Genomic DNA, 24,765 nt, shown 5'->3' with positions numbered 1-24,765 from the left:
ATTCTACACCACAATTATCCAATAATTAATAACATACATATCGTTGATCTCCAACTCAATAAAGTGATCGTTTTGAAATTTAAGTCAAATTATGTACCTCTTCTGTTCAAAAACCCCTTGATCCCCAACTTACTTATAATAGCCAAAGTCCTCATGACTTACGTTGAAGCCCTACAAGATCTTCCCCCGCCCCCCATGACTCTGATCTCATCTACTACTGTCCTCCCCATACACCCTGCTCCAGCCACACTGGCTGCCTTGCCGTTCCTCAAATACTAAGCAAGCTCCGAGGCCTTTGCGCTTAACCGTTTGCCTTCCTTGAATGCACTTATCAACATGGCTCACTCCCTTACTTCTTTCTGAGGACTTCTCTGACCATCTGACATTTATATTTACTTGTTTGGTTGTTTACTGTTTCCCCCTATTAAAATGTGAGTTTCATGAGTCTAGGGGTTTTGTGTTACATACTGGCCAATTCCCAGTGTTTAATATTTAGTAGGTATGAACTAAATCTCGGTTGAATGGACAACAAAACTGATTAAGTGTGTTAAAGCCAGGTCACCACTCTTAAGTAACCTACCTACTTTGCTCTGGTTCCTCATGTCTGTCTAGTCAAGAAGAGACTGGTTGGCTTTAGCCTGAAAATTACACATTAAGGACATAAGACAGGCTGCATTTGTCTCTACCAAATTTCTGGTCTCCTGAAAGTCTCCTAAGAAAGTTAAGGTTCAACGTAATGTAAAGAACCTGTTCCGATCAGTTTCTCTGCTTAGGTAGAATAAAGTTTCTTCTGCATTCTTTCCAATTCAACACAACTGGGTAGAGAAACACAGATGAAAACAATTTTCTGGATCCTTCTATTAAAATGTTGCCTCCCCACAGAATCTTCTCAATTACCTATGCTTCTTTATTTTCCCATCTTTGCCCATATAGTTAAATGCTCTGGTTGTTCACACTGCCTAATTAACTCTGCAAATTTAATTGCATGAATTTATAAATGAAAATTCTATGAGAGTTCACATGCAAGCTAGATTACATAATCTAAAATTTAAACCACTGCTACTAAGTTTCTGTATTCTCTGAAAGGGGCTTAATTTTCCTTGAATAACTGGAAAATATCTTCAAAATCTTTGGATAGGTTATGTAAAAGACTCTAGCTACAGAATTTAATCAATTGTGATAAATTCTAACAAATATTCTCAATATTAAAGGCATTCTTAAAAGTCTTCAGAGTTATATTTCACTAGTGATTTTTACACATATTGAGACACCATTTACTTTGAAATGAGGTATACTTTGTCTCTACAAGCAGGAAGTGGCACCAGGTGAAGAAAATGACTAAAGACAATTGCCACATAATCATTTGCACAGAATTTGAAGTGTGAAATTCTTAAACTACTTTATAACTTACAAAATTGAAACTCGTTAAAATCATGGTGCTATGGCAACTGCTATTTTATATTCAATTATATATATTTAATTGAAAAGTAAATTTCCATTTAGTGTTAAGCTCAACAGTTCACACAAATTTATGATAACCTGTAGGAGTGAAATGTACACTTCACATCTGGTCACGGGAAGTGTGCCTTGAATGACAATTGTTGGTAAACATTTTTCCCCCCATAACTATTCAAAGCATTTTATGAAGGGCTCAGTCAGATCGTGTGAAATTCTAAGTCTTTAACCCCCTAATTCTTAAACCAGTAAAATGGCGTCAGAGACGGGATATCTACCCTCATTCACCACTCTCAGGGTGTAAGTAAATAGCAACAAACAGACATTACAAGTTAAAGTCTCAAGCTAAAAAAGGAAAGAAAACGAAACGAAAGGAAAAGAAAAAGACAACTATCCTGCGTTACTGGTTGGACTTCTCTTCCTGGAGCACCCCAAGTGCCTCTACTGCCCCGAACACTTGATGGCTCCTTCTATGACTTCCAAGACCAACACTGTAGAGGCTTTCAAGTTCCTCCAGATTTCTAAGCTATGATACGAACGCCTAATCCAACAGGCTACATAGATTCCAAAGTACAGTGCAAGAAAAACTTCTGCAACCCAGACGCCAACCAAAATGTACTCCTATCTTCCCGGAAAGGCAGAGGAAAGGAGGCTGCTAAAATATGGATAAGTGTAATTGGGAAGGTGAAAATTTGGAGGGAGACACGACTACTCTTTCCCACATTCACGGGGCAGGCAAGGAGAGGGTAAAAGATCTACCCACACCACTCTTTCTTCTTCCTCCTGCACAGCTGGGTGCAAGGATCTCCCCCAGAATGGCAGAGGAAAGAGAAGGGATCGCCACCCCAGGCTGGTGGCACCGTCCAGGCTGTCACTGAGACTGCTGTCACTGAGACCGGAACTCGAGAAGGGGAGCCGGAGGATGAGGAATTGGGAAAGGCGGGTCATTCCCTCTGAGACTGGTTACGAGGAGATCCTGGTGGATCGGGCTGAGGACGGCAGACGAGCCCAGGATGACCAAGTCTTGCCCCGCGTACCCGGCTCCCTCGGAGGAAACTGGGTCAGAGTCCGCCCCACCCCCTCCTTTCCGCCTGGACCCGCACTTTTCTGCCCCGGAGGCGCAGCCCTCGGGCGGGCGGGCTGCCGGCTGACCCCGCTTACCTGCTGCACCCCGAGGAACTGGTAGAAGTTGAGCTGCACCTCCTCCACCAAGTCAAACAACTCCAGGTCTCCGCTCTCCCAGCCGCGCGCCGGCCCCGCGGCCGCCAGCAGCAGCAACAGCAGCGGCGGCGGGAACGGCACGAGCCGTAGCCGGAGCCGGCGGCGCGGAGGAAGCCGGGCCAGCCGGCAGCAGGGCGCCGTCATCGCGCGGGGCTCGGAGAGGTCACCCGCCGCGCAGCGCCGTCGGCCGAGACCAGGGACGTGGCGGGCAGCGCGGGCTATGGGAACAGTGCTTGTCAGTCGGAAGCACGGGCAGCCGCCCCGGAGTCGCCCGCCCCGCGGCCGGTCCTAGCCTGAGGGACAGGCTGGGCCGCGGACGGCTCTACCCTCCGCGGACCCCCGCCTCTCACCCAGGCCTACAAACAGCTGGCGAGCCAGCGCCGGGCGCTGAGGTTGCACGGGGTGGGAGAGGCTTCCCCTCGCCTTAGCCTATCCCAGGCCTCGCTTCCGGTGACATCACGTCTCCTAGCAACCGCGGGAGAGGGGGCGGGGCCGGAAGTAGAGAAGCCTGCGCCCCAGAGCTGGGCCTACGCGAAATGCCTCTCAGTCGCTGGCGCGCTCCGCGAAGCTGTGCGTGTATTGACACAGATTAAGAGACGTGGACAGTTATAGACATCGCGCATCCACCTGGAAGATCCCAAATATCCCTGAAACAGTTACCTTCTTACCCTCCCCCAGATATTGAAAACTAAAAGTATATTTGAAAACTGATTTATTGATTACAGCCTCTGTTCCACACATTTCATTATTCCATCCCCAAAGATAGAGGAGGAATTGACCCTAGGACTTGAAAGGGGCAAATCTAGTGAGTAGTCTAAAGTATCCTTTTGAGAGAGGTGAAGAAGAAATGAAATTTGAACCAAGACAAAAAGTATACTTCTAATAATGAATTAAGATTTATAGGCATAATACCATAAAGTAGGCAACCTGGCAGAAATTAATAAGCATGACTCAATCATGGTCTTAGGGGAAGTTTAGTGTATCTGCTTTAGCCGATTTCCAATCGGTGTTCCTTTCCCAACTGAGGTCTTTTTTTTTTTTTTTTGCGGTACGCAGGCCTCTCACTGTTGTGGCCTCTCCCGCTGTGGAGCACAGGCTCCGGAAGCGCAGGCCCAGCGGCCATGGCTCACGGGCCCAGCCACTCCGCGGCATGTGGGATCTTCCCAGACCGGGGCACGAAGCCGCGCCCCCCGCATCGGCAGGCGGACTCCCAACCACTGCGCCACCAGGGAAGCCCCTATTTTCAATGACATTTAGGCTAAAAACCTCCTCTCTTTCCCACCAGTGTCTCACCTCCTACGCCACCCTCCCCCTCACCGCTATTGCTTTCTCCTGTGCGAACCTTATTTTCTTCTTAGCTTTTGCTTGACCAGTTTTGAGAGTTTGATCTCATGCTTTTCCCATCTTGGATCCAGCCAGCTGAATTAAGCTCAACAGGATAATGATAAAGCTCTCATAGTAAAAATATATTATGTTTGCCAAAGGTTAGAAAAACAATACCTGGATCCAGGAGGTAAATCTTACTGAAGAAATCATTCCATTATTGCAGGGTTAAAAATATATATATATTTTCAAATAGTTCAATGAATGCAAGTGTATCTTGCTTTAAAATAATATATATGCTTGAATTAATCCCATTTTAAATTCATCATGAGGCTTAACTTTCAAAGATATAAGAGCAGGGGTGTCTCAGTCAGCAAGGGCTGCTGTAACAAAATACCATAGACTGGGTGGCTTAAACAACAGATATTTATTTCTCACAGTTCTGGAGGCTGGGAAGTCTGTAACGGGGAAAGGTCAGCATGGTCGACCTCTGGTGAGAGCCCTCTTCCAGGTTGCAGAGGGCTGCTTTCTTGTTGTACCTTCACATGGTGGGAGTGAGGGGGAGAGGGAGAGAGATCTAGCATTTCCTCTTACAAGGGCACTAATCCCACAGGGTGGGCTCCACCATCATGAACTCATTTAAACCTAATTATCTCCCAAAGGCTGCACCTCCAAACACCATCACATTGGGAATGAGGGCTTCAACATATGAATTTGGGAAGGACACAAACATTCAGCCCATAGCAAAGGGTATCACCTTTTCTGTGTATTCCCAGTTCCAAGCACAATGCATAGCACATGCTAGCATTCAATTAGTTGAATGGAATCCTGTAAACACCTCCCCACCTCCATGCCTCCCCCTACAGTTTTTTAATTTGATTTTTTGATATATCAGTTTTCTTAAAGTGAGAGGCATTTTTACCACATCTCTACGTTAGCTTACTGTTTATTCAATGATTAAAACATCAAAATAAAATGAGAGCAATAATCTTAAGCACTACTTTACGTAATATCCCAACATGCATCTTTTCTCCTAATTTGACCATTAAATTAAGTGCAATATAACATTTGAAACTGGTGCCATATTGCCACTGATATTTTAGCGATCTGGTATTTCCCTCTTGAGCTCTATTCTTATGTTGTCCAAGAACCCCAAGGACTTCTCCATCTAAAGGGAATAGTTCTCTTTCCAAGGCCAAGCTGAAAAGCAGAACTGAAGTCTATTCAATACAGCACTGCTATTGCTTCTCACTGCTATAAGGTATTGCTCTGGAAGCTTCTTCCTACCCAATTCCAATAACACTAGTTAGTCCACTCTGAAGTGATGTCCTTGTTTGTTCTGGTCTAGGTCTCTGCAAAGACCACAGTGCTATTTACATTTAGACTTCTAATTTGGCATCTTCACGTGTTCAGTCTCATCCCCCAGAGGACAATGCAGTTGAATAAATCTTTTTTTGCTGAAGCCAGGACTAAGTGAGCCCACAATGAACAGCTGTTTTCTTATCTGGTGACATTTAATGATTCTGGGCATGGACTGATGAAGCTTAGCCTGGGCAGAGGCAATGTACACAGGAAGAGAGAAGCCAGTGAAATGTTTAACAGTCTTGTGAGTTGTGTAATGGATTGGAAATGTAGAGACGAGGCCCAGACTGACAGCCAGCTTTCCCACAGAACATTTGCTGAACTCTGGGGTCGTGCAGGAGGCCGAAAGACTGAAGGATAGGAAGAGTAAAATCTCCCCACATTCTACCAGTGCATACAAAATGAACTCTACCGAAAAAGAGGAGCCTGCTTCAAACACACAGGCAGTCTTCTCCCTCAGGACATTTGCAATATTTCTGAAGTTATATGAATGGGAGGATAAAGATCTAAGTTTAAAACCTCTGAAAAGCAGAAGTGAATCTGTTGGGTTGAGGAGATAGAAACCTTGCAGTCTCTCTATCAAAAGCCCAGAGGGATCACACCTAAGAAACAGAGAAACCAGAAGTTGAATGAATCTTCCTAAAACTCCAACCCAATCCCTACTCAGCTCAATCCCTGACCCTCACCCTATTTGTCTATTTTCATCTCTAGGGGAAAATAACATCAACTCTATTGTCTATTGTTTTTAATATAACAGTCTGGTACATAATAAAAAAAAATTATGAGATGTGAGAAAAACAGGAAAATTTTACCAATAATCAAGAGAAAAAAATAGATAATAGAAGACCCACAGACAAGCCAGCTATTGGAGTCCAGACAAGAACTTTAAAATAACTATTATAAAATAGAGGAATAGTTTATAAAACAGAAGAAAAAGTGGACAAAATGGATTAGAAGATGCAGAATTTCAATAGAGAATTGAATCAATGGAAAATCTCAAATTTAAAAATGTAATATCTGGGGCTTCCCTGGTGGCACAGTGGTTGAGAGTCCGCCTGCCGATGCAGGGGACATGGGTTCGTGCCCCAGTCCGGGAGGATCCCACATGCCGCGGAGCGGCTGGGCCCGTAAGCCGTGGCCACTGGGCCTGCGCGTCCGGAGCCTGTGCTCTGCGACCGGGGAGAGGCCACAACAGTGAGAGGCCCGCGTACCACAAAAAAAAAAAAAAAGAAAAAAAAAAGAAAAAATGTAACATCTGAAATCAAGAACTCAGTGGATGAGTTTAACAGCAGACTGGACACAGCAGAAGAGAGGAATAGTGGATTTGAGGATAGTTCAAGAAAAAATACCCAAACTGAAGCAGAGAGAAAAAAGAATGGTAAGAGAACAGAGCTTTAAATGCATGTGGTAGCACAGGGAGATCAGCCCGGTGCTTTGTGACCACCTACAGGGGTGAGATAGGGAGGGTGGGAGGGAGACGCAAGAGGGAGGAGATATGGGGATATATGTATATGTATATGTATAGCTGATTCACTTTGTTATAAAGCAGAAACTAACACACCATTGTAAAGCAATTATACTCCAATAAAGATGTTTAAAAAATGCATGTGGGACACAGTGAATAAATCTAGCACACATATAACTGGGGTCCTAGGAAAAGAGGAGAGAGAAAGAATGAAGCAGAAGCAATAATTATAGAAACAATGGCCAAGAATTTTACAAAACCAATGAAAGACATGAAACCAAAGATGAAAAAAAAAAATTAACTCAAAATAGGTGACGGACCTAAAGGTAAAAGCTAAAACTATAAAACTCTTATTTAAAAAAATAAGAGTAAATTTTAGTGACCTTGGGCTAGCCAGTGGTCCCTAAGATATGACACCAAAAGTATGTGACAGGGGAAAAAATAAATAAATTGAACTACACAGAAATTTAAAACTTTTGTGTCACAAACAATACCATCAAGAAAGTGAAAAGAGGGCTCCCCTGGTGGCACAGAGGTTGAGAGTCCGTCTGTCGATGCAGGGGACATGGGTTCGTGCCCCGGTCTGGGAAGATCCCACATGCCATGGAGTGGCTAGGCCCATGAGCCATGGCCGCTGAGCCTGCGTGTCCGGAGCCTGTGCTCCGCAACGGGAGAGGCCACAACAGTGAGAGGACCGCGTACCGAAAAAAAAGAAAGTGAAAAGACAACCAAGATAATGGGAGAAAAATATTTGGAAATCATATACTTGATAAGAGACTTACATCTAGAATATGTAAAGAATTCTTGCAACTCAACTTTTTTTTTGAATGGGCAATGGATTTCTCCAAAGAAGATATATACAAAAGGCCAATAAGTATATGAAAGCTTCTCAACATCAATAGTCATTAGGAAAATGCAAATCAAAACTACAGAGAGATACCATTTTACACCCCTTACAATGGCAGTCATTTAAAAGAAAGACAAAAAAGAGGTTAGTAAAGATGTGGAGAAAGTGGAACTCTCATTTATTGCTGGTGGGAATGTGAAATGATGCAGCACCCTGGGAAAACCGTTTGGCAGTTCCTCAAAAAACGAAAGATAGAGTTACTATATGACCCAGGAATTCCACTCTTAGGTATATACACAAGAAAAGTAAAAACATAAAACTTGTATACAAATGATCATAGCAACATTATTCATACTAACCAGAGTTGGAAACAACCTAAATGCCTATCAACTGATGAATGAATAAACAAAACGTGGTATATCCATACAAAGGAATATTACTCTGAAATTTTCTCTTTTGCCCCTTTTTGGCTGTTTCTCAAATATATGGACTTAAAGTTCTAAGATATCATTGTTCTCTAATGGAACATTATCTTGTAATTTATTTATGCAAACATCATTCACAAACATATTGAGTTGACAAAGGTTAGAAAAATATTGTTTTGGGGAAGCACCTTCTTGAAAAATAATCCCTTTTTTATTGCAGTACTTAATTTTAATCTTTTGAAGGGCCTCATAAATAAATGCAGATGTTCTTCATGTTATAAATAATAAATACACTTCTATCATGTTGACACTATGGCTTTTACTTCTCTGGATAATGTACTGTTTACTCAAATAATCTCATAGTGCAAAAGAATACAGATTCTAGAGCCAGATGATTCAGTATGAATTCTGGCTCTATTACTTACTAGCTGGGTGATCCCTGTGTTTCAGTTACCTCATCTGTAAAATTAGGATAATAATACTACCAAGACCATAAAATACTACCGAAATTGTTGTAGGAGCTAAGTGAGATAATTAGAGCCTGGTATATAGTAACTGCTATTTAAATGTTACCATTATGTTATGGAAGGTCTCCATCTACTTTGTATTAAGGGCTCCATAAATAAAGCTTATCTATTCTTAAATGTTTAGATTTTGTGTTTAAAGTCATTTGCTATTAAACTTAGGCTGCAAATGTCCACTTCACCGGAAATTTATCCAATCACTTGTCTGCCCAAGATGGTGGCAGACAAGACCACCTTTACAAAATAATGACTGGTTCTCAAAGTCAGTTTACTTTTTTTTGTTCCGACTCCATAAAACATATTATTCATGATTTTCCTGCCAAATTCTGCTTTAATAAATACCTAATTAAAAGCATGTGACACACATGAACAAGAGGAAGGGAAAATACATTCACTGATTAAGTCATTAAAGACTCATTGGTGATTGTCTTACCCTGAAGTAGCTCTGTCTTTTCAGGTAATGATATCTTCTGCTTTACATAGACTTTAATGTGCCTCAGTAGAATCCAGGTAAAAATTTCTTTCTCCTAACATCTTACACAATCCCAAGATTATCCTTCATTTTTCAAAGGTTTCCATCAACTCACTGAATAACTTTTTAAATTTGAAAATTAGTTTTTCCCCTTTTACCTTTAACCAACCAACAAGGATAGTCTCTCCCGACTCCTCCATTCAGCCTGAGTACAGCAATCATTGTATTTCCCTCATACACAAAAGCTCCAATTAGTCTGCAAAAGAAAATTTGAACAGGCCTCTTCATATTCTTCCAGGCTCAACAGGCTAGCTTTGGCATTGTGCCGTTGAGCTCTAATGTTGTTTGTGATGCCAAACTGAAACACAAAGGAAACAGTGCAAAGTTGCTGATCACCTCGGTCAACACACCGCAGAGCTAAGGCATTAGATTATGCATAGAAATTCCATGCCTCATAAATGCTTACTATTAAATTTATTAAAAGGCGGCAGCGTTTTGAAATAATACTGAATTAGCAATCAACAACTCTAAATGGTAAGATAGGAGAAAGTTAAATTCCTTTACCACACCTATGGCCTAGCTTCATTTCTCCCCACTTCAATATATAATCCTCTCTTATTTTTTGCAACCATGGAAGGATTTTTAGTGCCAAGACTCCATAATGAAAGTCTTTTAACTTTTAAAAAATTAAATAATAATATTTTCACCACCAGGGGGCAAAGAACATTTTTACAAGCAAAGATTATTTTTGACATTCTAAAGGAGTTACCTTGTGTGAACATGGTTTTTGTTGTTAGAATTTCAATAGCTTCAAATTAAGAGATACAGATCCTAACCGAAACCTTTAAATTTAAGGAAGAATCGTGTTTATAAAAGAGAAAATGGTACAAGTTACCATTAACCAGGTGCCCTTTCATTCACTATCATTTTTAGATGCTTAAAAAGAAATTTTCCACCTCCCTTTTCCCTTTCCTTTTGTATGTTTGCACAAGAGGAGGAAAAAAATAATTTGAACTTTTGAAATATTAATTTAGCCTTTGTCTATGCTGGTCTTTAAATAGCTTTTAGCTCATGGTATTTTTTTTTTTTTTTTTTTTTTTTTTTTTTTTTTTTTTTTTTTTTGTGGTATGCGGGCCTCTCACTGTTGTGGCCTCTCCCGTTGCGGAGCACAGGCTCCGGATGCGCAGGCTCAGCAGCCATGGCTCACGGGCCCAGCCGCTCCGCGGCATATGGGATCCTCCCAGACCGGGGCACGAACCCGTATCCCCTGCATCGGCAGGCGGACTCTCAACCACTGCGCCACCAGGGAGGCCCAGCTCATGGTATTTTTTGACAAATGGTTTCCTAAGCATGTATTTCAGCTCTGCTTTTTTGTTAACTTAATGTGATTAAGTGATGTACTCAGGTCTTTACCTCCTTCTAAAATTGGGTTCATTGACTCAATTAATGCTTTGTCATTTGTTAATTTTATAATTGAGATATGATATAAATAACTGACAAGCACATCAATTCACCAGTTATCTCTTTTGAGACCTGGATATCCCTGAATTTACTAAGAAAGTACCAGAGTCATGAATAGACAATAAACAGAATTATCAGTATAGTAAATTACTGTTCAGAGGTGAAAAATTTGGTCTAACACGTGTTAAGTCCCGTATCCTGAAGTTTCAGGAGATTTGATTATTTCTGACTTGTACGTTGATGAAAGTTCCAGTAACGGAAGTGAAACTGAGAGTTTTTAAATCAAGGTATCTGTGGTGTAGGCAAACAACCACATTTTATTCCTTGGCTTATTTTCTTTCCCCTCTTCCTGCTTCTAAGTACCTGCTGAGACCACATTTCCCTGAACCAATTACAAGGATGCCACTATTTCAAATCAGGCCTGAAGTAGAATGGACACACAGTGGTCTGGTAAGCTCTGCTACTGTTCTTTCCTTCCACTGCTCGCTGGGGCCTGGTCAGCATCTCCATTGTCAGCCACAGCCCCGCATGCCACCCCCGCCCCTCCCCCTCTCCCTCCCCCTGGCACCAGGGCTGTCTCCAGGGGGTGCAGAATTGGGCCAGATACCACCGTATGTTCACCTACAGAACAATTTTGTCCAGATGAAATCATGTTGAAATAAATATTGACTGCAAACTTAAGGAGAAAAAGAAGTTGCAAAAGGTCAGCATTGAGGGTTTATTTAGAGGCACACACTAAAGAACATTCTATGACCCACCACTTATATATTAGTGATAAAGGGAAACGGAGAGACAAAGTGTGGGGTTTTTTCTGTTGTCAATTTGCTTTTTTTTCTATTTGGTGTAGTGTGAATTGATGGAATCCTTCTTTCTAGTGTGTCCTCAAGCTGTTGCCCAGCCACTGGCAGCAGGCTGGAGAAGGCTAACCTTTCCATTCTGAACCTTGACAGCCTGTGTTAGGTAACTTGGTGCATCTTTTCAAGTCCACTCTGCCTCATGTGTAAACTAACCTCGGCCAGTGACCAGTCCCTCGCTGCTTCAGCCAGCCTCCTACAGGTGCACCCCGAAAGCTCCTTGCCTTGGGCCAAGTTTTCTGATCTCCTTTTGTAATGGCAAATGGTTGTTAATAGCACGTTATCTACAATTTTCTAAAAAGCTTTAAACCACATAGAATCTCTTAAAGGTAAAGACAATATTCTAAAAATGACTGAGAAAGAATCTCATACTACAGAGAAAGTAGGGAAATGGGTGTTTGGAAATTCATCATTAGGTGAACATGATTTGTTTCTTTTGCCAAAAATGATATGTGTCACTAATAAAAATTCTCCTACCTGGACTCTTAAGAACTTGTTTTAAATCTTCCAAATGTAGCTTTTCAGTGGATTTAAAGTCCCTTTGTTAAGAATATAAAAACCCTTCATTTTCAGTTCGTTTTCAAGAATTTGACATAAGGGAGGATGGAAAATTACTAAGCTAAATTTTAGCAAAAACCTTTGCACAATTGCTGAATGGAAATGCAAAAAGAGCCTATGACTTAGTAGCAGAGCCAAGCATACACTTCTTGCATTTAGATCTATGTCTCTTTGTGAGGAATCTTTCTCACCTATGACACCCATTCAAACTAAGCATCTATATAAACTGAAATTAAAATTGGACCTTTAATTTATCACAAAATGTTCAACCAGATTTCTAAATTAACACATCATTTTAAACCAGATTTCTCTCAATAAAAATAGATGGTGATAATATTCTTCATTTTTGGAGAATATCTTGGTTTAATCAATACTTCATGATACAATGATTAGGTCAATTTTAAGGTTAACTTTAAAAATATTTTTCTCCATTGCTTAATTTTCTTTCAAAGCATTTACTTCTTCCTCATTGTTAAAACACTACCTTTACTTTGAAGGATTATACTGTGTGTTTATTTATTTAATTTTTTAAATTGAAAAATCCCATGGCTTCCCATCACACTTAGAATAAATCCCCGTTCTTTTAAATCCTCCGTAATCTGGCCTCTGTCTACCTGCAGCCTCACCTTGTACCATCCTCTCTCTCACCACACTCATTCTCCTTCAGAGCACACCAGGCTCATCCCATTTTAGGGACTTCGCCCTCCTTCTGCTCCAATACTCTTCCAGATCTTTGCCTGACTGGCATCTTCCCTCCATTGGACCTGCATTGAAATTCTACCACCTCTGGTAGGCTTATCTTAATCCCCTAACCTAAAAGGGCACCCAGATGCTCTCTTCCACATCACCCCCCTATTAAATCCGCTGCCTAGCATTTACCATTCTCAGTTATCTTCCTTGTTCATTCATTAGTTGTTTATTGTGTGATCCCACTCACTAGAATGCAAGCTCAATGAGAGTAGGACTATGTCTATCTTGCTCATTCCTCCAAATGGTGCCTAGCCCATATTAGGCTTTCAATAAATATTGTTGAACTGAAAAAGAAACACACCTTTCCTTCTCCGAGGGTAATAATCTATTGTATTATGGATCAGACTTCTAAAACAATCCAGTAAACTGGAGAATTGCCCAAGTTCAAGCCACAGGAGAATAGCCAGCTCTCAAGGTAAGCTGCTACGTGCATGACAAGTTCCATGTTTTACCTAGTAGAACCATGTGGTTCATGGTGGAGGATGTGATGAATTGACCTACATGCTGTACTGATACAAATCATTGGTTGCAGTATGTGGTTGGGTAACAAGTCTGAAGTAACATTGACTCCCCAGGGACACTGTAGGTATTCTTAGTCATTTTGATCAGTATATATTAAACTAGTCATGACTTTTAAAAACAAATCAGATTCTAATATGGTGCCAAAATGAAGACTAGGTCCAAAAGTTCTTCAGTCACATAAAAGTTCTCACTGACTCCTTGAATAAATAAAGCTGACAGGTACAATTTATATTTATGTTCTCCCGAGTGGCAACAGGACATGCCCCAGATAATTCTAATTTTTCTCAAGATTTGTCCTGTAAGTTCTAAGTCTAAGTCTTCAACATGCAGAGCAATAGTATTTCTGAGAAGACTTAGATATGCAAATATGATCATTTTACACACTCACTGTAAAAGATTTTAAAGCCCAACCAATTCTTTCATTTAGTACAGGATTGCATTTTACGGAAACATCACTGTTTTCATTTATATTCCAAAGCAGTGTGTGTTGATATTTCAGTTAATGTTACCTTTCATTAGCTTTTTCATCATGTGTCTTTTCCATGTAAGGTCATAGTTGTGGTTAAAGCTTGTTTCATAATGATGTCTCAAGCTGTATTCTTTTGACACAAAAACACTTTAAGCACATGGGAATAGTCTCATTTCAACAGAGAATAATGCTTGTTCACAATTTTTTTTTTAAATTTAAAGCCTTCGTGGTAGGGTTGTCGTATTTAATAAACAAAAATACAGGACACCTAATTAAATTTGAATGTCAGATAAACAACAAATATCACATGGGACATACTTATACTAACAAAAATTAATTGTTGTTTATCTGACATTCAAATTTAACTGGGTATGTTATCTGGCAACCCTGGTCTGTCTTTGTTTTTTCCACTTTTGATAGAGACATAGGTTGAAATACATTCAGATGGTCTTCCAGGAAGTAGTGATGTCTTCATTACTTTCTTGTTAGCTATTTTTAAGTGTTGTCAGATGTTTTAAAATCAAAATGGGGGAAAAAACTACTTGAAGTAAATGAAACATCAATTCTGAAGACTTTGGCAACCAGGCAATAAAGGATTTCATTATATCAAACAATTGAAAAGCAAATATTGACTGAGCATTTACCATGTATAAGGCATTGTATTACAATATGCCACAAGCACAAAAGAAGGGAAAAAGAAAAAAAGACAAACTCTCAGCCTCTGGAGAACTTACATATTTTGTGGGGAAGATAACACAGACACACATAAAAAGATAATAGTACAAGGCAGTAGATGGTAAGTGCCAAAGGAGTAATAAAAACAAGAGGGTTCAGGAGATCAATCCCATCTGTGTCTTTGGAGAAAGAGAGTAGGAGAAAGGGGGTGTTTTACGAAGTGCTTTATGTTCATCGTCCTGTTTAAGCCTCCTGCTATGGTCTGAATGTCTGTGTCCCTCTCCCTCCCACCCCTGCAAATTCACATGTTGGAATAATAATGCCCAGTGTGATAGTGTTGGTGGGGGGGGCTTTGGGAGGTGATTAAGTCTTGAGGGTGGAGTCCTTATGAATGGGTTAGTGCTCTTAAAAAAGAGATCTTTAGTCTCTTCTACCACGTGAAGACGCAGAAAGGAGGTGTCAGCTATGAACCAGGAGGAGTGTTCTCACCAGAATGTGACCACGCTGGTGCCTTCATCTTGGACTTCCCAGCCTCCAGAACTGTGAGCAATACATTCCTGTTGTTTGTAAGCCACTCAATCTGCAGTATTTTGTTACAGCAGCCCAAATGGGTTTATACCTCCCAACAACCCTTTGAGGTAGTTATTATTATCATCACCAGTTTCCAGGGAGGGTCTACATTACATGCCTATGGTCACACAGCTAGTAAGCAGCATGTCTGCTACCACCTTAGGTCTTCCTGAGCCCATAGCCTCAGTGCTGCTTCTGAGATGATGGGAGAGAAGGCTGGAGCCTCTACTGTTATATGGAGCTCCTAGAGGTTTGAGTGGGAGAGAGAGATAAAAGGACTATTTTATAAACTAATTTCTTCACACATTGCCCTAGATATCATGGATAGAAATATTCATTCAATCACATTGGATTATAATGATACTAAAGAAAGTGTCAAAGATTAGAAACACTGTGAAATCAAAACAAACTGAAATGAATTGGTGGCTATTTGCATGTAGAGGAATGAGAGAGCAAGAGAGAAGAGGAAGTATCAAAGATAGGTGCAAACCTGAGAATCTACAACAAAACAAAACAAAAACAACAAAAACCTGGTAGAACTAATAGATGAATTCAGGAAAGTCACAGGATTTTAAACCATCACACAAAAATCAGTTGTGTTTTTATACACCTAACCATCTGAAAAGGAAATTTAGAAAACAATTCCACTTTCAATAGCATCAAAAAGAAAAAATATTTAGGATTAAGCTTAACCAAGCAGGTGAAAGATCTGTACACTGAAAACAACAAAACATTGCTGAAAGAAATGAAAGACACTGATAAATGGAAAGACATCCTGTCTTCATGAATTGAAAACCATAATATTGTTAAGATGTCAATACTACCTAAAGTATTGCATTGATCTACAGATTCAATGCAATCCCTATCAAAATCCCAATGACTTTTTTTTTGCAGAAATAGACAAATCCATCCTAAAATTCATATGCAATCTCAAGGGACTCCAAATAGCCAAAACAATCTTGAAAAAGAAGAACAAAGTTAGAGATCTCATGTTTCCTGATTTCAAAACTTAATACAAAGTTACAGCAATTAAAACAGTGTGGTACTGGCATAAAGACAGACATACAGATGAATAGAGTAGAATAGAGAGACCAGAAATGGACCTTCACATATATGGTCAAATGATTGACAAGGATGACTAGACGAAAGGACAGTCTTTTCACAAATAGGGTTGTAAAAACTGAATATCCACATGCAAAAGAGAGTTGGGAAATGCAGGAAAGACAAGATGGCAGGTAGAGGGACCCAAAGCTCACCTCCTCTCATGAGCATACCCCAAATCACAACTAACTGCTAAACAACCATCGATTAAAAAAAAAGAAAGAAGTTGGACCCCTATCTTACAACATATAAAACATTAATTCAAAATGGATTAAAGACCTAAATGTAATACCTGAAACCATAAAACTCCTAGAAGAAAACATAGGGGAAAATCTTCATGACAATGGATTTGGCAATGATTTCTTGGATATGGCACAAAAAGTACAGGCAAAAAGGGAAAACCAGTTAAATTAGATTTCATCAAAACTTAAAAACTTTTGTGTATCAAAGGATGCTATTAACAGAATGAGAAGGCAATCCACATTTTGGGAGAAAATATATATCTGATATATATTTTCTGGGAAAAAAACATACACCTGATAAGGGATTAATAACCAGAATATATAAAGAACTCCTACAGCTTAAAAACAAAAAAACAACCCCCCAAAAATGAGCAGAAGATTTGAATAGACATTTCTCCCAAAAGATATACAGATGGCCAACAAGTACGTGAAAAGATGCTCAATATCAATAGTAATTAGGGAAATGCAAATCAAAACCTCAGTGAGATACCCCTTCACACCCATTACAATGGCTATTATCAACAAAATAAAACAAAACAGAAAATAACTGTCTGTGAGGATGTGAAGACACTGGAACCCTTGTGCATTGCTAATGGGACAGTAAAATGGTGAAGCTGCTGTGGAAAACAGTATGGTGCTTCTTCAAAAATTTCAAGATAGAATCACCATATGACCCAGAAATTCCACTTCTGGGTATATACCACAAAGAACTAAAGCAGGGACTCAAATGGATATTTGTATACCCATGTTCATTGCAGCATTATTCACTATACCCAAAAGCCGGAGAAAAAAACAAATATTGACAGATGAGGGGATTAACAAAATGTGCTGTATACATATAATGAAATGGAATATCATTCAGCCTTAAAAAGGATTGAAATTCTGATAAATACTACAATATGGGTGAATCTTATCCATTATGCTTATCCATTGGATTATATGGATTATGCTTATCCATTATGAAGGCATTATGTTAAATGAAATAAGTCAGTCACAAAAGTACAAATAACGTATGATTCTGCTTACGAGGTACCTAGAGTAGTCAAATTCAGAAAGACCGAAATTAGAATGATGGTTTCCCAGGGCTGCGGGGAGGGGGACAAGGACAGTTATTGCTTAATGGGTACAGTTGGGGAAGACAAAAAAGTTCTGAAGACGGATGGTGGTGATGGTAGCACAGCCATGTGATTTATTTACATTTATTTATTTATTTACTTATTTACTTACCTACTTACTTATTTATTTATTAGCATGCGGGATCTTAGTTCCCTGACCAGGGATCGATCATGTGCCCCCTGCAATGGAGGCACAGTCTTAACCACTGGACCACCAGGAAAGTCCCAGTAGCACAACAATGTGAATGTACTTATAATGCCACTACACGGTGCATTTTTAAATGGTTGAAATGGTCAGTTTCACGATACCGGGTTGGCCAAAAAGTTCGTTCGGGTTTTCTGTAGGCTGCTACCAAAAACCTGAACGAACTTTCTGGCCAACCCAATATGTATACTTCACCACAATCAAACTTTTTTTTTAAGATAATGTAATCCATAAGCCAACACAACTGTGCACAAATAAACTACAGCATACTTCTGATTATGGAGCATCCCTCAGCACGCCCTGTGTGGCAATATGTGAGTGACATTTAATTGTCCACTATAGCAACCAAGTGAGGGCGCCAGTATAAAAATGGGTTTTACCTATTAGTAAAGCTTAATTTCTTCCTTACTTGTTTTAGAGGAAAAAAAATAAGTGAAAATAGAAGCTCTACTATTGTCTTCTCAGACTGCCAAAGGGCAGAGGGAAGCAGCAGTAGTTCGCTGGGTCCAGTGCTGGGTGAGTGAGATTAAGGCAGAGACGTGATGCTGGACTTGGCAACACAAAGGCCCTGGGAGACCTTGACAAGAGCAGTCTGGGTGGAGTGGTGTGGACGGAAACTGCATAGAGTGTGTTGAGGAGAGGTTGTGGAAACACTAGTGATTATAATCACTGCCTTCAAAATATTTTGCTTTGAAGAGGAGCAGAGAAATGAGAGGGGAATTTGAAAGGTGTTATGGGGTCATTTGAGGTGTTTTGATTTTATTTTTTCATAGGACAGATTACAGCATGTTTGGATGCTGGCAGGAAAAGTCTAGAAGAGTTGGAGGAACGGTAGGAGCCCGTCCTTGAGAACAAGAAAGGGGTGGCATCTGGAGCCCACGAGGAGTTGGCAGGGAGCGTGGTAAGGTGAGGCGTGTGTAGGCATCTGCTTTTTTTTTTTTTTAATGTTTCTTTCTTTCTTTTTCTTTTTTTTTTTTTTTTTGTTTTTGCTATGTGGGGTCTTCATTGCTGTGCACGGGCTTTCTCTAGTTGCAGCAAGCGGGGGCTACTCTTCATCATGATGCGCGGGTTTCTCACTGTGGTGGCTTCTCTCGTTGCGGAGCACGGGCTCTAGGTGCATAGGCTTCATTAGTTGCGGCGTGTGGGCTTCATTAGTTGTGGCTCACGGGCTTCATTAGTTGTGGCTCGCGGGCTCTAGAGCACAGGCTCAGTAGTTGTGATGCACAGGCTTAGTTGCTCCGCGGCATGTGGGATCTTCCCGGACCAGGGCTTGAACCCATGTCCCCTGCACTGGCAGGCAGATTCTTAACCACTGTACCTCCAGGGAGAACATGCTTGTGTGAGGAAGTGAGGTGGGGGAGGGGTTGTGCATAGGGAATTTGATGGGAAAGAATGTATAAAATAGCAATTTTGGAGCTGGGAAACCAAACATACCAGGGATGTAAAATAGGACCCTGGGCAGTGCTGAGTATCCTTTTGTGATTTGTGGTCACAGATTTGCAGTGAGACTGTTTTTTCAGCGGGGCCATGCGTTTTCTCTCCAGCACCGCTCTGCTGCTCAGGGACAGGCACAGATCAGGCTGAGGGTTGGTTTTTACCAGGCTAGGGCTTTGCCAGAGAACAACAGAGGGAGAGAGAGGACCAGGAAGTTCATGGGGTTTGCAAGGTGTGGATTGGGTTTGGTCATGGCTGATGACAAGACCATCATCATGGTAGTGGGCAGCTGAAGTGGGTTGAGGAAGTGATCACTAGAGGTGAGAGGTCAAGGAACTAAGAGACCACAGCATAAACATGTGGCAGCGGGGCTGTGTCAGTGCAGTGCAGGGGTTAGGAAAGTCTAATCTGATCCTCTTTTCTCCCATCTCGGTCAGGAGGTGTGATTTTTCCCTCTGTGGCTCTAACTGCACAGAAGATGACCAAGTTCCTCACCTTCTGCTCAAGGGTGCAGTCCAAGCCCAGGAGCAGCAGGATGTCCCCAGTGGGCGGGAGCTTCCTTCCCAAGTAAGGATAGCTCAGTACCAAGTCCTGTCCACTCCACTTCCTGGTTCTCTCAACCAAGGGTCCTTCTCTCCCTCCCCGTTTCAAGAACTCTGCTCCTCCAAGGCTTTCCTCTTGCCTGTGAACCATCCTCATACCTGCTCTTTCTTTTCCCTGGAGCCCCGGCATACTCAGCAGCCCATGTCTGGATCTTTCTGTCTCACATCTGCAGCAGAGGCCCCTCTGAGTCTGTTTCTTCTTCACTGGGTGCTTCGGGAAAGAAAAACAGCCTTCAGGGTTCTAGAGAGAGCAAAAGAGGGGAGAAATGCACAGAAAGCACACAGGAAATTAGAGATACACCCTGTCTCGGATGGATTTTATCCATGAGCCTGTTGAATGAAGTCGTCAAAAAATAAAAACAGGAGTAGAGGTGGAAGAGAAGAGAGTGAGCCAGGTGTTAAAGTCATCGGTGACTAAGGTGGAATGATCAGCACAGCAAGATGTTTGATGATATGAACTTTGAAGGAGGGTGGGAGATATAACGCCTGAGATGGCATTTGGGGGGCAAGAAGGACTCTCCCCTCCTTCTGGTCCCAGGTACATGAGGCTTGAGAGGGAAAAACAGTCTCCACTCTAGAGGTGAAATGCTGCCCCCAAAGGGCAGAGAACTTTCCACTGGAGATGAAAGGTCTGTAAGGGCCAATATCCTCCATCTGCCATGTTCCCCTTCACATCTCCATCACCTTGTACAAAGCAATGAGTACAGGGAGTGTGCTCAACAAAGGTATATTGAATAAATGGATGGGCAGTTAATTGAACCCAGTGTTTATATTTAAATCAAGTGCCACAACCCTACCACTCTTCTAGTATAAGTGGCAGTCTCAGCTTCCTGCTCCAGGATATGTGACTGCCACGGGGAGCAAAGGATGCTCAAGGGGGTCAGCTGCCTGTCAGGAAGACCCGCTCTCACGGAATGAGAAAGAGACGCTGGAATCAGATAGACTGAAATAGAAACATCAGCTTTCTTCCTGCTAGGCTTAAAGATCATGTTCTGAGCTGTGGCCATTATCTGGATCCCTAGTAGATCTCTTTCTTCATCCAGCCCTGGAAAGTTTAGGGAAAGATGAGCAGGGAGTAAGTCTCTTAATATCAAGCTGCATCAAAGAAAAAAAAAAAAGCCCAGAAGAGGCTGGACCACACATCCTCCACCCTTTCAAGTTACTTCTCAACTTTGGGAAGAAGTGAATGAGGGGCAGAAAAAACCTAGAAATTTCCTCTCGTATTTTTCTTTCTTACTGAGTGAGCATTTTCTCCCTTCTTTGAAAGGTAAAGGGGGAGGGTAAAGGGCTCCCCCTAACACACCCCAGCTTTTTATTCTCCTGATACACTTGACTATATAGTCAGCTGAGGATGTGATGTTTTCCTGGGGACGGTGATCAGCTGCCTGTCAGAAAGATCTGCTCCTACCATCCTAAGACTGCCCCCCCCAACCAAATGCCAACTACTGTTTCTTCACATAACTTCCTGGGAACACTGATTTAAATTTTGTTCCCTAAAAGCTCTAAAACTGTAAGAACAAAAACTTTATTAAATGAATTGTGCTTCTACTAATTGACCTACCTTCCCACCTCTTTCTGTCTTTCCAAACTCTTCCACTGTGACCTCTGGACCTTATGGTATAGCAAACCAGCAAACTCCCCTATATTCTGGCTGGTCAACATGTGATTCATGGTACATTTTAAAACCAACACAGAACTAGCAGTGAAATGTCTTAGTCATTTAATAATTCTATGTTTAAATTTTTGAGGAAGTGACAAACTGTTTTCCAAAGTGGTTGTATCACTCTACCTTCCTATCAGTAATATACAAGGATTTCAATTTCTCTATATCCACACCAACACTTATTGTTTTCTGTTCTTTAAAGGTATAGCCATCCTAGTGGGTGTGAAGTGGCATCTCTTTGTGGTTTTGGGTGCATTTCCCCAATGACTGATGATGTTGAGCACCTTTTCATGTGTTTTACTGGCTATTTGCATATCTTCTTTGGAGAAACGTATATTCAATTTTTTTGTCCATTTTTGATAGAGTTAATTGTCTTTTTTATTGATTTGTAAAAGTTCTTTCATAATTCTGGATCCTTTATATGTTTCCTTATCTGATATATGATTTACAAATATTTTCTTCATTCTGTGGGTTGTCTTTTCACTTTCTTGATGGTGCCCTTTGAAACACAAAAGTTTTTAGTTATGACAAAGTATAATTTATCTTTTCTTTTCCTCTGTTGCTCTGCTGCTGGTGTCATATCTAAGAAACAATTGCTTAATCCAAGGTCATGCACATTTATGCTTATGTTTTCTTCTAAGAGTTTTATTGTTTTACCCCTCCCCCACCCTTTTTGGTAACAGCTTTAATGAAATAAAATGCACATACCATACAACTCATCCATTTAAAGCATACAATTCAATAATATTTAGTACATTCACAGAGTTGTGCAACCATTGTCACAATCAATTTTAGAACATTTCCATCACTCTCTGAGAAAAAATCCTCTTTCATATAGCTACCATGCCCTGTTTTTCCCAACCCTGCTGCTGTAGGCAACCACTAATCTACTTTTGATCTCTATAATCTGACTATTCTAAACATTTCATATAAATGAAATCATACAATATGTGGTCCTTTGTGAGTGGCTCTTTCACTTAGGATATTCTCAAAATTCATCCATGTTGTAGCATATCAAGCATATTCCTTTTGATGGTTGAGTAATATTCCATCGTATGAATATGCCACTTTTTGTTTATTCATTCATCATTTGATAGACATTTGGATTATTTCTACTTGTTGGTATTAAAAATAATGCTTCTGTGAACATTCTCTCAATGTTTAAGTACCTGAGAATATCTTCATTGCTCTTTTGTTTTTGAAGGTCAGTGTTGCTGGATAAAGAATTCTTCGTTGACAGTCTTTTCTTTCAGATATACTTAATGGTGTCCCACAGGTCTTTGTGTTTCTGTTCGTTTTTCTTCTTTCTGTTCCTCAAACTAGATCAAATGAATTGATTTGTTTTGAAGCCCACAGATTCTTTGTCAGCCTAAATCTGTTGAGCCCCTGAAATGAATTTTCATTTCAGTTATTATACTCTTCAACTCTAGAATTTTCATTTGGTTCTTGTTTATAATTTCTATTTCTTTATGTAGTGAGCCATCATTCTCACACTTTCCTTAAGTTTTTTAGACATAATTTCCCTTAGTTCTTTGAGTATGTTTAAAAATAGATGATTTAAAGGCTTTTTCTAGTTAGTCAAGCACCTGAGTTTCCTCAGGGCCAATTTCTACTGACTGCTAATTTTATCCCATGTATGGGCCATACTTTCTTGTTTCTTTGCATGTCTCATAATTTTTTGCTGAAAATGAGAAGTTTTAAATCATATAATGTAACAAATCTGGAAATCAAATTTCCCTCCACTCCCCAGGGGTTTGTTGTTGTCGCTGTTTGTTTTGCTGCTGCTATTCGTTTTTCAGTGAATTTCCTGAATTAGTTCTGTAAAGTCTGTATTCTTTTTCATGTATGGATACTGAAGTCTCTATTTGGTTTTCTTATTGGGCAGTTAACAATTGTATATACATTTCCTTAAGTTCTTGGAACAAATAAGTCTGCCAGCCTTTGCATGCATGTTGGGACATGGCTTCAACACTCCGGTAGGCTGTTTACAACTCTGCCTTAGCCTTCACTTCCTGCTTACACAGAGCCTCATGGTTAACCAGAGGTGAGAGTTTAGAGCCTTCTCGGGTCTTTCCTGGGCATGCACAAAGCCCTACACATCAGTGTGGCTTTCTAGATTCCCAGGAATATGTCAGAGCTTTTCAAAGCCTATTATTGACAACTTATGCCCCAGCTTTCCCTTTCAAGTTTGTTGGTGAACTTGTTTGTTGTTGCAACTGTTACTACCACCTCAGGCAGCAGTGATATTAAACAATTGTTATTGGTTGTTTTCTACAAATACCCCTGGGGAAAATGCTGTTCATAATGTGTGAGCCCTGAGTCAGGTCAAATAAAGACAAGCCTTGTGAGTGAGACTTTCCAGGGAACTGCCAGACAGGTCACATAAAGACAGCTATTTGGCAATGGGGCTTTGGGGAAGCTCCAACATTCTATCCCTTCCAGTGGCTGCTACTGGTTTTCACTATGACTGCAAGTTTGTTTGTTTTTAATTAATTAATTTATTTATTTATTTTTGTCTGTGTTGGGTCTTGGTTGCTGTGCGTGGGCTCTTTCTAGTTGTGGAGAGCAGCAGTTACTCTTCGTTGCAGTGCATGGGCTTCTCATTTGCGGTGGCTTCTCGTTGCAGAGCATGGGCTCTAGGCACATGGGCTTCAGTAGTTGTGGCACACAGGCTCAGTAGTTGTGGCTCGCAGGCTCTAGAGCACAGGCTCAGTAGTTGTGGTACATGGGTCTAGTTGCTCTGTGGTATGTGGGATCCTCCCAGACCAGGGCTCGAACCTGTGTCCCCTGCATTGGCACGCGGACTCCCAACCACTATGCCACCGGGGAAGCCCAGTTTGTTTGTTTGTTTGCGGTACGCGGGCCTCTCACTGTTGTGGCCTCTCCCGTTGCGGAGCACAGGTTCTGGACGCACAGGCTCAGCAGCCATGGCTCATGGGCCTAGCCGCTCCGTGGCATGTGGGATCTTCCCAGACCGGGGCATGAACCTGTGTCCCCTGCATTGGCAGGCGGACTCTCAACCACTGCGCCACCAGGGAAGCCCAGTTTGTTTGTTTTTAAGGCTACCCTGGAGCTGGGGAGAGGAGGATGAGAACAGGGCAGGTTAAAGTGCCACAAAGCGCACTGTTTTTACCATGATTCAGTGCTTTTCTTGAATAAACACTCCTCAAATTATTACAAGCATTTGGTTAATTTCCAGAGTTCTGAAAAAGTTGATTTTGACCATTTTTGCTAGTGTTCTTTTTGCTTTTATAGAGGAGTGAATTTTCAGAGGTCCTTACTCTGCCATTCTTGAAAAGTATGTTCCTATTTTTAATATTTTTGAATTTTATTTTGAGATCATTTTGGAGTCACATACGGTTGTAGGGAATAATACAAAGATCCTGTATACCTTTCATCCAGTTTCTCTCAAAGATAACATCTTGCATTACTAGAGTACAATATCCTATG

The 24,765-nt window shown here is 40.9% G+C and overlaps 1 protein-coding gene across 2 annotated transcripts in view; it reads right to left on the bottom strand.

Moving 5' to 3' along the window:
- DNAJC1 (DnaJ heat shock protein family (Hsp40) member C1) overlaps positions 1 to 3,003 on the bottom strand; it is a 198,402-nt gene extending 195,399 nt beyond the window's left edge. For both annotated transcript variants that reach the window (XM_079700847.1, XM_079700848.1), the window contains exon 1: positions 2,617 to 3,003. In XM_079700847.1, the coding sequence (XP_079556973.1) occupies positions 2,617 to 2,820 (204 nt within the window). In that variant the 5' untranslated portion in view covers positions 2,821 to 3,003. The remainder of the gene's footprint in view (positions 1 to 2,616) is intronic.
- Between the last annotated feature and the right edge of the window lie 21,762 nt (positions 3,004 to 24,765).

The sequence above is a fragment of the Hyperoodon ampullatus genome (genome assembly GCF_949752795.1).
Source record: "Hyperoodon ampullatus genome assembly, chromosome: 3".
NCBI classification, from domain to species: Eukaryota; Metazoa; Chordata; class Mammalia; order Artiodactyla; family Ziphiidae; genus Hyperoodon; species Hyperoodon ampullatus.
This window is presented reverse-complemented; position numbering and strand designations above follow the sequence as displayed.